General features: G+C 36.4%; 2 protein-coding genes across 2 annotated transcripts; both read right to left on the bottom strand.

Moving 5' to 3' along the window:
* Positions 1 to 662: 662 nt before the first annotated feature.
* Positions 663 to 3942, bottom strand: LOC103037225 (complement C1q-like protein 4). Its single transcript, XM_022667621.2, has 4 exons — positions 3717 to 3942; positions 3284 to 3349; positions 2612 to 2743; positions 663 to 1167 (listed from the first exon to the last, which is right to left on the bottom strand). Exons 1-4 carry the CDS (start codon positions 3925 to 3927, stop codon positions 881 to 883), a joined length of 696 nt encoding a protein of 231 aa, XP_022523342.2. The 5' UTR covers positions 3928 to 3942; the 3' UTR covers positions 663 to 880.
* A 3968-nt stretch (positions 3943 to 7910) lies between these two features.
* LOC103034092 (complement C1q-like protein 2) lies at positions 7911 to 13094 on the bottom strand. Its single transcript, XM_007257526.4, has 5 exons — positions 12754 to 13094; positions 12224 to 12286; positions 11544 to 11606; positions 11002 to 11127; positions 7911 to 8553 (listed from the first exon to the last, which is right to left on the bottom strand). The coding sequence occupies exons 1-5, from the start codon at positions 12953 to 12955 to the stop codon at positions 8267 to 8269; spliced, it is 741 nt and encodes a 246-aa protein (XP_007257588.3). The 5' UTR covers positions 12956 to 13094; the 3' UTR covers positions 7911 to 8266.
* Between the last annotated feature and the right edge of the window lie 148 nt (positions 13095 to 13242).

Raw genomic sequence — 13242 nt, 5'->3', positions numbered from 1 at the left:
TTAAGTTACAACATGGCATGTTTCATCATTTCTGCACGGACAAATTACCAATAGGTCAGTAGTTTATGCAGAAATGCATTTCCATTGTTCTATTTTTGGGGGGAATTTATGTAAAAAGAATTCAGTTATGTATAGCCAAATAGATTGTTGCTTTATTACATATTGATTTACATTCTCAAATTTTAATCATTAAAATTTAGCTCATTAGTTCACCATAATAAGTCAATACATTATTTTAAGTTCTTTCTTTTTTTGGGCGTTGTATTGACATAAGACAATATATTAAGATATTAACTAGGATATTGAGATGACTGCACAGTTTTGTACAAAGGTTAGATCAAGAGGTCAGATCGAGCAGAGATGATGTTATTAAGGGCTAAAGCAGGATTTTTAATATAGAAAAAACAGTAAACCAGTCAATGCACTTAAATGAACTTGGGTAAACAAGTCATGGGGAAACTCAGTTTACTGGAGTAGTTAAGAAATAGATTTTTGCTCTGTAACCATGCACTTCTGATATGATGTAAACATAATTTTGTGAACATACATCAGCTAGAATATGAGAATGACTTAAATCCTTCAGTTTCAGCGTCAATCCAAAAGTGTTTTCTAACCATTTTGTAGTTGCTGTGTTAAACGCTGCTTACGACGAAGTGCATGAAAACAGTATAGAAATACAGTATAGAAATGGTCTGACAGATTTTCATTCTCAATAAAGTTTTCAAAATTACAAATCAGGTTAAATGATTTGAATTCAACAGTGTAGTATATTGTAAATATGTTAGTAAATTATGTTGCCAATGTAATCACACACAGAAAGAAGAAATATTTCACAAGAAGTCAACATCGAGGCTCTAAGAGATGATTTTTAGGTCTTTGCTTACATGGGGAAAAGGAAGAAGCCACTAAAACTAGTGCGGAAGTATGAATCATCCCACAGCACATAATTTGCTGGGAGACGGGTGTAGACCTGATCTCCTCGTACCAGCTCCATAGTGACTCCACTGGAAGCATGTTTGGCAACTCCATCAAAGCCATTTTCACCCAAATGCATCAGGTGATGGCCGTTTTTGTACAGATTCACTCCCATATTGCTGGATTTGTTGTCGTACACGCTGCCTGTGAATCGAATATAGTAGACCCCCTTGAACGGAGCTGTGAAAATGCCTGCAATAGAAGAGATGAAATCCATTGCATTAGTTCTAATGTTCTGTATTGATGTTTGCAATATCTGATTATTTGAATCCAGAACTATCAGTACCCTGATTAAGTTCCTGTATCAAAGTATCTCAAAATGGAAGATGTTGAATTAAGAGGTGTCCTATCTTTGATATGAGATCCAGATATTATGAAGTAAGACATGGCATTCAGGCATGATTATTTATCCATTTATTTAATCATAGGTTATTTTTTACAGTTAGGTATTGTAATTAGGAAATTCTCACATGGGGGCACTGTATTTACAGCGAAGATACCCAGTAATGTTCTGTATTTTATTGAAACAGTAATTTACTGTTAGAACATGTTACACTGTAACGAATTCAGGCAATTGCTCTCAGCAAAGGATTCTAGAAATTAAAGTTGAATTAACAATAAAATGAATGATGTCAAATTTACAGCAAATTACTGTCAATTGTAGTTGCGAATAAGATATTGTAATATCATTTAATATATTTTAGTGATCTATAGGGGAGGCTACAACAAGCACTGTGCAGTTTGATTTAGGGTGTGTCAGTGTGTCTTTTCTATCGTAACAACAGGAAAAGTATGCCTTGCACAACTCAAAACACACAATGTACTAATTATCTTAATTTAATATGTAAGTGTTTTAAACATAACTTAAAATAAATCAGAGTGTCACTTGCAATCCCCTTAAAGAGCCAGGTGTGCTCTCATTTTGATATTTTATTGGAGAGGAAACTGACCTGCACATTCACGCTGTGCAAGCAGGTCATTTACTGGAACAGCAATGTTATTTGTAAACATTTGTAAAAAGTTGGGTGTGTGCACTGCTGCTGCATTTTCATGTGTCTGTAACGAGCAGGGGGGTACGTGCATTGAGCGATCAGCGCATCTGTGTTGCCAAAAGAGCAATCAATGTCTGACAGTTGACTGTTGTCAAATCAGTTCAAATAAGTCAAATAAGTGGCACACCTGTGGTTTCCGTTGCCGAGATAGCAATACACCAGAAATTTCCCTGAACACACCTCACTTCCAGACCACCACGCCCATCAGCCTAGACATACTCACATGTACTAAAATCCCAATAGTTTCTGTAAAATACACTGTAGCATATATTATACAATTGGCAGCAAGATATTGTAAATTTACAGTGTGGCATTGTAAATTATTTTATTAATAATTTAACAATAACTGAGTGGCCTTAGTATTATTTTCCTATTAAACAAGGGAATCAGTGAAAAAGTGTGATGAACACTGATGAGCCAAAACATGATGATCATCTGCCAACAGTGGTGTTTATACGTCAGAGGTCACTGTGCACCTCTGAAGGTGGTATCTGTGCTATTTAGCACCAAGATTTTACATTTAGGTTCTGTATGTTGACATAATATTTTGGCTCATCTGTGTATCAGTTGTTTAATCACTTTACCTGTAGCGGGGTTGTAGGCATTTCCAACATTAGTGAGGACATTTTTGTAGACTATGGTAGTCTCAGAACCGACTGGTCCCCTCAGTCCTGCAGGCAGTCCTAAAGCAGCGGAGAAAGCCACCTTTTCCCTCCCTGTAACGTTAGAAGAGATGTATTACACACTAAAAATAGTACAAATCATACATTCAGTTCTTTGCGCTGTCTACAACAGGGTTCTTTTAAATTAACCAGGACTTATTTCTAAAGAAGGTTAAAGTATCAACTCAAGATTTGTAGTGTAAAAGTACTGGTTTCAAAACTACTGAAAGTATAAAAGTAAAAGTAATATAAGGGTAAAAAGGCTTACACCAAGCCACAGGAGACTTGAGTGCACTACTAGTGGTCATAAATGTACAAGGTGAGTCAAACGTCAGCAAAAAGACAAACAACATATCTGAATGCACCAGCAAGTAATGGGTAAGGGGGTCTATCTTTTAGGCTATGTAAAGAACATGGATATTTCTCCAGAGCTTCTCATGTGGGTATATAACGAGTGGATTCAGGGCCTGTCCTGTGATTTTGACTAGCTCTGTAGAATGCTGGAGAACGGTGCACAAACTGCCTTTAAAATACAGCTTTATAACTTCTGTTTGTTTCTTTATTGTTACTATATAAGTGTGAATTTGAAGTCACCTGAAGAACAACTTTTCTTCACTTTTTCCAGCTCACTTCTCAAGGTTGACAGCTGTTGTGCTTGGGCTTGAAAATATGAAGGCAAAAAAAAAAAATAATAATTTTAAATATTTCAAGTCATTGGCATCTCTTCATTAGGTAGCAACATTCCTCCAGTAAATCAAAATCAAAAGTGTAAAGGTGAATGTAAAATAAGTACCACCTGCTGATATCATGAATTTGTTTTTTATCAAAGTAGGGAGGAGGAAAGCACAATCTAAGGTCTGAACAAGATGTGAGGAATATGCTTTATTTTTTATCTATTTCATATGCATTCTTAATAGTTATAATTTTTGCATTAATCAGTACTTCTTTCTAGCTGTAACTGCAGTACAAGCAGACAATAGCTGCATTTGCAAAACAATTAAATAAAGCAAAAGCACGGTTCACACACCTTTGGTTTCTTTCTGGATCTTCAGCAGCTCTTTTTTCAGCGCTGTTGTGGATATGTGCTGATGAAACAGGCCTCTTTCCCATTCAGCAGCGTTGGCCACATCTTCAGCGTCTGGATGTTGAGTGAGCCCAACGCTGTCCTGGAAAATGCTCAAGAGCATCAGCAGGGAAACAACAGCAGAGAAACGGAATGCCATCTTTGCAAAACACATTTTTGGGCAGAGTGTCTCTCACCTTATATTGCTTCACTCAGTCCACGTGCCACAGTTAACAGTTGCTGGACTTTGCTTAAGTTTTTATTATTCCTAATTCATAGTCACAGAACAAACAGCAGTATAGAGGACTATAACAATAAAGCTTGTTTGTTTTGTGAGTCAATATTGTGGAAGTACACAACTGATGTCATAAACAGTGCAACACAATGAGAATCAACAGTTAGTGGCACAAAAAAGATGACTGTGGTGGTAATGGTAAAGAAATTATTCACACTGAATTTTTTGTGATGTTTTTGCCCCCAAGTCTAAGTTTAAGTCATTTGATTGAGTATCTGCTGATACTGATTCCTTCCCATCACACAAAATCTTCATCTTACAGACATTGCATTGCTGTAGCACTGCCTCTGTGCTCCACTTTAAAAAATCTTCTAACGGCAGACAATTCATTGGCTCTTCAGATGTTGTTCCTTTTCGTATGTATAGTCTAACAGCAACTAGCTCAAAGCTCAGCTCACAGCCACTCACGCTACCTGAACACACAGCCATTTCAAGGCATTTTGGGGCCCTAAGAAATATGGGCCTTATTTTTCCAGTGTAAATTATTACTTACTTCTCTCTTGTTTTTCCTTTTATTCCTCTTCCTTTCTCTTCTTTCTTTTCTGGCTTCCTGATGGATAACTCCTCTTCATGATATTTTTCCGGCCGCAGGAATGACAAACCTGGCTGGCTGGCTACGGTCAGTAACGAGTGGTAAGAACCCCCTTCAGGAGGATTCTGATAACAGTGTTGTTTTCTGCATTGATCATCACAGAATTTAATGAATTCAGTTTGTTGTTGCATTTAATTCATAAGCAGTCATTGTGTGAGGGCCCCAGGCCAGTTTGGAGCCCTAAGGAATTGGTTTGCTTGCCTTGTTACAAAGACCCTGTCTGGACAGTGTGCCCCCTAACATTGGATATGTGCCATTGAGCCTTAGCGCTGGTCTACTGTATAATTCTATGCGCCCACTCGCCAACAACTGTGTAGTGTTAACAACATGGATATACGGACAATGCAATGTTACATTTTTTAATATATCAGTGATCCGAATCTTTTACACCCAATCCCGATCATTCGAAAATTCGCAAATTAGTGATTGACCTCAATTTTCGATCATGTGATTGGATCGGGGACATCCCTAGATGTGATGTGTTTGCACAGAGTCACACTGAGAATAGCCTCCTTAAAACATTTAAAATGTTTTAAATGTCTTAACTTTAAATAAAAAAATGGTTCTATTTAACCTGATAATCTGCTTAATCCGAGTTCCACACAAATGTTATATGTTAAATAAATTTAATATACTTAATAAACAGATGTGATTTGATTTAACATTATTTGTTTGTGTTGAGCTGATGTGCACATTTTAATCATGAATATTTAACATGTTTTTTTAAAGTGTATTAGAAGAACAGGCAACGCTTGTACAGAGAGTTAACAAGACACTGAATTCAGAAAGAATCTTCTTTCTTTGAACATCTGGTACTGTAGATGTTATGTGTTGATGGTGACACCATAACAAAAGAAATTCCAATTTGGTTATGTTTGAGGGTCCTGGTTCAGAGAGCCACACTGTGAAAAATATTTTTTGAAATAATTTTTTTTTAAATTATTATTTTAAATAAATAATAAGTTAAAATTATTTGACCCCGGGTTACAAAAGCAAAGAACTCCTGACCTAATATTTGAAATTCTAATATTTGTTCATGTCAATGATTAAACTCAAAACAAATGATATTATCACTTTAATATTTGTGGATTATAAAATGGCCTAGTAACATATGTTACCATGTAGGTGTGAATGTGTACTTTTTACTGGTCTAGCTGAATTACCAGTGACACTTTGAGCTCTGTTTACAGTTCCAAGGAACTCCAACTATTTGGATTTCCACAGCAGCAGACATACAACGCTACACTTATAAATTTATATCCACACTAATTCACTTGATTTGAACAGTAGTATACATTTGAATTAAGTAAATAGACGAGCTTAGTGTGTACGTTCTTTACGGTATTTGACTGAATAGTAACAATATTAGAACCATTGTTGGTGCTACAGAGAACCATTGCCATTTTGGGTATCGGTCGATCCCATTTCCGGGTTTGGAATGCGGAAGGAAAAAATAGAGGAGTAAGCAGCGCAGACAGAACGTACAGACAAAACGGAGCACCATAGCAAAGTGCTTCTGCAGCAGCGTGCCTTTCTGCCCGAACAGCAAATGGTAGGGAGTAGAGCTTAAGATTATCTGATCGGTTCGGGCCGAGATTTCCCACCACATTCCTCGGGCCGGGTCGGGTCGGGCTCCAGAAAATAGTCTGAGATGTAGGCATCTGTTTTTTATTTATATTTTTATTTTTAAATAAAACTCTGGTGTGATAATCACACTGTTGCTAAGCAACCAATTATTATTGTTAACGAAAACGAACCAAATAACGAAAACTGAAAGTGAAAAAACTCATTTATTTATAAGTTGTTTTCACTCCCGCAGTTCTACAGCAGGGGGTGTTGTGCCGATTCTGTCCGCGAAGCGGGAGTCGGATTCGGCAGGGAGTCAGATTCGGCACAACAGCGGCGGCACCTCGCGGTTCGCGGTATTCGTTGTAAGCGCTCGTGCTAGCCGCAAAATACAACAGAAAACACAGAGGGAGCTGCAGAATTCTGTATGGGACTAGAATATGAGCACAAGGAGATAAAAGAGAAACAGGAGATACAGTATGTGAGAACCTTTACCTGTGATTTGCTCATACACCAGAACACGCAAATATCTCTCTCTCTCTCTCTCTCTCTCTGTCTCTCGCACGTGAACTCCTCCGCGTTTGACTTGCAGCACTGTGATGAGCTGTTCTTAAAAATAATTTTAATTAAATAATAGTTCTATGCTTCTATGTTACAGTGTTATTTAACATAATTCTGATCATATTTCGCTCATTCAAACATCCCGAAAACAGCCAGTTTATGGGGCGGGTTGGGCTCGGGCTCATAATGACAGTTCATGGTTCGGGTTGGGTCGGGCTCGGGCAGAACCTGCACGGGCTTGGGCTGGGTCGGTCGGATTTTTTGGGCCCGATCCAATCTCTAGTAGGGAGAAGAGGGGGCTCTTAAAGAATCACTGCACATATATCTTGTAATAAAAAATATAAAAAGCGCCTAAAAAAAATCCTAGTTTTTACCATATTTTGATCATTACATGTTCGATTGAATCATTTTAAGCCGACAACGGGAGCTCCTTGTCAATCATTATCTGCTGCAGCCAATCATCTTAACAGATTGCAGAAACTGCAGAGCAGCCAATCAGTTTATTATATCTTATTCAGAATAAGACCGTTGGTATCGACATCGGTACTAGGTATCAGCAGATACCAGAAAAGCTGGTATCGGTATCGGTAAGGAAAAATGGTATTGGTGCATCCCTAATAAGTATTATTGAATAAAACTACATTTAAACATAAGGGTAAACCCACATTTTTAACAAGAAATCTTTCTAGAAATCTTTTCACTAATTCTTTGATTTTAAGGATGTGTACTGAGCACATTTGATGTCAGTACAAAACATGTACAGGTTAAAGATGTGCTTTTTAATACTGTAGAGTGTGTCTGTCCTTAAGTATTTTTTAATACAAATTGTGTTTGAGTTTACAATTCAGTATATATACTGTAGCAGTTGAGTTTACAATCCAATATATATATATATATATATATATATATATATATATATATATATATATATATATATATATACTGTAGCAGTTTACATTGCTTGAGAGCTAGATTGTTGCATTTTGTAACCATATTAATATTCTAATAAAATAATATCAGATAATTAAAAATTTGTATGTCACATAGTATAACTCCACGTGTTCATTCATATTTTTGATGCCTTCAGTGAGAATCTACAATGTAAATAGTCATGAAAATAAAGAAAACGCATTGAATGAGAAAGTGTGTCCAAACTTTTGGCCTGTACTGTGTAATATTAGGCTTGTATAAAAGGTTGATGCATTCACTTATTCACCAGCAAATTCAGTACCTAAAAACTAAAAAACATCATAGGATTTGTTCACTTGGTTACAACAACAACAACAATCTGTGAAACAGCATTAAATAAACTTTAACATTTTTATAACTATTTGAAGTCACTTAAATCTATCGGAAATCTCATTCCACTGTGGAAAGATTAGCAGATAATTAGCTAAATTAAATTTCTTACAAAAATCTCAGCATGAGAAATAGAATGAATGTGGACTAGATTTAAGATCATTTCATTTGCTGCTGAAATATAATAGGCCTCTGCAGCATTTACATGCTGAAGAGGAGGAAGCCACTGAAGGTATTGCGGAGAAGAGCATCGTCATAAAGAGAGTAATTTGCGAGGAGGCGGGTGTAGACTGTATCTCCGGCTTCAAGCTCCAGAGCTAAACCGCACGAGACATGTCTAGCCCTGCCGTCACTGTCGTATTCACCCAAATGCAACAGATGCTGATTGTTCTTGTACAGATGCAGCCCCATGTTGTAGCTGTTGCTGTTGTACGCCGCTGCAGTGAATCTGATGTAGTAGACCCCTCGGACTGGAGCCGTGAAAATGCCTGCAGTGATAGAGACACAGACAGGCATCACAGGTTAAGGTCTGACAAGGACAAGGTAAGATATACAGATGGAAATTAGTTTTATCTTACAGCAGCTTATGTTGCTGTAATTCATCAGAGTGACTTCACTGCTTCTCACAATCTGACTGGTAGAATTCATACATAAAAGGCTCACTGACGATTTAAGGGGAAAATTAAAGGATTTTTTAAATGTGCCTTATAGTTCGAAAAATATTATATGTATTATAAGTTGGGTAGCTTTTTTTATTTAATAATTTGGAAGAATGTTGTGACATCCTTGCTGAGTTTGCACCTTCCCAGTTACTATTTTAATTAGCAATTGGGCTACTGCTTTTTCTTCCAATTAACAGGCACACAAAATGTGTGGAACTGTGTTTAAGGCCTTTTAAAGCCTTCGGTCAGGGGCAGAGATGTATAGTAATGAAGTAGAACTTATGCACTACTGTACTTAAGTATCAAAATGCTATATCTGTATTTACTGAAGTATTATTTTTGTCGTTCTTCCACTTTTACGTTACAACATGTTTTCCATGAATTTAATATTTTTACTATGATACATTTTTAATGTGCTTCATCATTACTTATTACAATTATAAAAATGTAACTACGGACCAGTGGAATAATTGTGAAACAAGACAATGTGGGTACAGAAGACATAAGATGACTCCACACATCATAAAAAACAAGACCTGTAAACTGAGTCATTATGCTAAAGACCTCAGTGGCCTTGTGTGAAAAGCAGAACCTTTTTTGTGAGAAATTTTATCTTAAATAAACAGAAGTTTACAAACAAGAAACATGCTGGATGTAAGAATAAGATAAATATGCAGTGTCCTTAAGATATATATATATATTTAAAGCCCTGTTTATTGCCTAGATAATGGTTTGTATGTACCACGTATTTGCTCCTATGTAACATCTTTTTTGATACAATTAGTACAATTTGCATGTCTAGTCCAGTGTGTCATTCCTATTGCATTAGACTGCACACATAAATGATCCTCTCACCAGTGTTGTGCCAGTTCACAGCTTTTCTGAACTAGTTCAAGTTCAATTCATACATGCTCAAAGTGAACAGTTCACGTTCAAAGTTCACAATTTTTATTCTGAACTGGTTCAAAGTTCAGTTCATTTTACTTTTTTCGTGAGATATTCAAATAAATACTTTTTTTTTACACTACAAGCTAGAAATCACTATACGTTCTTTAAAACTGCTCATTGTAGACATTTGCTCATGACACTGCAATTGTGGGTTTCTTACCAGGTGATGAAAATGTTCATAAGGAGAATCAGTGTCTGTCTCCGTGCCATTACTTCCACTAGCTATTTTTTTCAGTATGTTATTAAATAGCCAACGTTCATTTAGAGTGATGTCTGCCGTTCATGACACATAATGTGAACTAATTCACGTTCAAGTTCTTTATTAAAAAATATGTTGCGTTCAGTTCCACGTTCACGAAAAAATGAGCGCGTTCAATGAACGCGTTCTTTGAACTTGTTCACGCACAACACTGCCTCTCATACACCATCTAAAACATTCAGTTTGAATGACACAACCAATATGCCATAGGTCAATCATAGCATCAGACCTAAGCACATAATAAAACACATGGAATATGCATTTCTACTGTAACACTGCCATTTTAATTACTCCACTCTGTCTATATCACCGCAGTATTTTACACATGATCTTAGTAATATATCAAATTAAGCATGTTTACGAGCTCATGCATAACAATAACTAATTCTAAGTGCCTGTTTGGGTGAGAGGAAAATTTTAAGATCAGAGTCATGGAATAAAAAAAAAACTAAATATTAAATAATAATATATGCTAAAAAAAAATTATACAAATATCTGCAGGTGTGATGTGTGTCCAGATTCTTAATCCAAATAGATCAGATGGGGCTTTTAATCATATGACTTAATTACTTGAGTGTGTGTACATGCATCATGCCTGAACACTGAGACCATGCCTCTTTAAAAACATATATGAAAAAGTATAAAAATCCAAAAGTTCTTACTAAATCTTTAGTAGAATCTACTAATAGAATTTCTATTGTTTCAGATTTTAGGTAAAGATTAACATTAAGGTAAAGCTCAACAGAAAACAGTGGGGCACTTCAAGAACATGGCTCACAACATGTTATGCTGTTTGACTCGTTGGAATTTGATTATGGGATATGTATTCAGTTACTTTTTACATTTACTGTCCATCATTCACCTAGTCAGTAGTCTATAGGTGATTATTATTGTTTTGTGTAGAACTGGTGAATTAATTCACTTTAATGAAATGAAATGAAATGAAATGAAATGAGCTTTAATGAAAATTAATTATTTTTTATTTTATTTATATCTTATGCCGGACACTGGCAACTATGGCAGTTACTATTTCACTCACAGATGGCTGGTGGTAACAATAACTTTACCTGTATATTGGTTGTAGGCACCTCCAACATTAGTCAGGACTTTATTGTAGATCAGTGTTGTGTCGGTGTTAAAAGGGCCCATCTGTCCTACAGGTAATCCTGCTGAGAAAGCCACCTTTGTTTGTCCTGTATTTCCAACATAGAAGCAAAGAATAACATGATGATTCCCACATTACAGTACTGTAGTTTGAAAATTGAGAAAAGTCTGCTATTAGCGTTGGTAGTTTCTTTTCTTTAACTTATTTTAGTAACGTGCTATTTAATACTGATACCATATTTATAGGCCACTTACAACCAGACTAAAAACATGAAGTTTAGAATTCCACACTACAGTCCATAAAACTGCCGTTACCTTCTAGAAACGCTTCTCACTGGAAGTGGCTGTATCAGTTTAAACAACAAAAACATCAGCCCATACTTGTAGAAGACAACAGATCATTAGATCTCAAAGGATCACAAAGTGCCCACAAGACATTTGCCCAGAACACTTTTTCTTGTTGTTTTTTTTTTTACCATAAGCTTTAAAAAGGGTTTGCATTTACCTGTAATCTCATTCCTCACATTTTGCAGCTCAGTCTTCACAGCTGACAACACACTTGCTTGATCTAGGTAAAAAAGAAAACCATTGTCAAAGCATTATTGTTTAAAAGTAGCATTGCCCAGATGTGTTTGATATTTGAAGCTGATATGTGAATTTATGATGTTGGATACGTGAATATATTTCTATATTGGTTTATGATGATCCTTGTCAGATCCTGTAGGTGGCACTAACAAGCCACAGAAACATTGAACACCACAAACACACTGAAAAACATAGACAGTGAAATCAGTAACTCTGGATAGAGATCAGTGTCAATTAGGCTCCTTAGAGGACAGTGGTTTCAGCTGGGCATATAATTTGGACCCATCTTCCTGACCTGCAGGCTACAGCAGGCCCTGACAAATACAGCAAGTGAAGCTGGAGCAATGCAAGGAAGATTTTGAAAGGGCCTCAGTCAGCCCAACAACAGACTCTTCTCTCTGGCACAGCCATGAAAGCAGCTTTGCTCCTTAAATGCTGACAGAGGGCGTGGAAAAGCTTCTTTCCACAGGTTATTCAAGCTCTCAACCAGGTCAGAAACTGGAACTACCTCACATTAACACATCCCAACCAGTTTTCCGAAGATGGATTAGCCCAAAACACACAACTACTATCTTCCATTGTGTTTAGCAGATCTCTTACCTGCATTCTGTCTTTTCAGATCCTCTTTTTGTTTCTCAAGTCCTGCAATTCTGTTCTCCAAAGCTGTTATGAGTAAAATTAAACATTTTAATAGGTTCCTCCATGCTCTCTCCTATAGGCAAGTTACAAAAATGTTTTCCATAGAATTGCTTATCCAATGTGTTTGTTGAATTCATGCATACAGGATTCATGTTCTGAAACTATGCATATAATAATGCATTTAAAAAAATGAATATAATTGAAAACAACATTTTTAAAGCACATGCTGTATTTGCCTTTCATAAAATATTACATGTAACATTAACTGTGCCATTTTATACATTCACATTATTTATACTATGCTTTAAAATGTGCATGCATGTTCGCTGTAGGAGAGATTTATTTACTGTAGATGTGAAACATTCTTGAATTTGAAAGTACTTTAACAGTACATACTGTCACTCACTGAATGTATGGAGCAATATAACAGAGCAAAAGTCACATTTGATATAAGAAGAAAACAGAGATGAACTGTAGTAATATATAATCACCTGTGTGCTCTTTCTCCGAGTAGCTCAGCTTCACCTTGAGCTCAGCCAGGGCGGTCCCCTGCTGATACAGGAGGTCTCTGACCTCCTTCATTTCAGCGGAGCAGTCCAGAGTTTTCAGAGACACCTCAGCTTGCAGGCTGTTCTGACCCAGCATCAGAGCAACAACAATAACCAGAACATCGGTTCTCTCCATCGTAAACATTACTCACTTTACCTTCCTGGGTAATGTGCTGCAGTGGTCTACTATTTATGTCTCTTTACACATGACTTTTTCCTAAACTTCCTAAATTAGTCAATCAGTTACGTAATAACTGTGTCAGGAAAGCTAAGAAAGCTGGAAATGATCAAATGGTCTTACTCCATTCACAAAATGCTGGTAATCAAAGTTCATGTCAATGATTAAACTCCAAACAAATTTACCAGACATTGCTAATGTTTGTCCTACTACCCTGACTAAAGGGGTTCACATGTGACGTATATACAGTGTTC

This window comes from Astyanax mexicanus, chromosome 1 (assembly GCF_023375975.1).
Source record: "Astyanax mexicanus isolate ESR-SI-001 chromosome 1, AstMex3_surface, whole genome shotgun sequence".
Classification (NCBI taxonomy): Eukaryota; Metazoa; Chordata; class Actinopteri; order Characiformes; family Acestrorhamphidae; genus Astyanax; species Astyanax mexicanus.
Note: the sequence above shows the minus strand (reverse complement) of the source record. Positions and strands in the feature narration are given on the sequence as shown.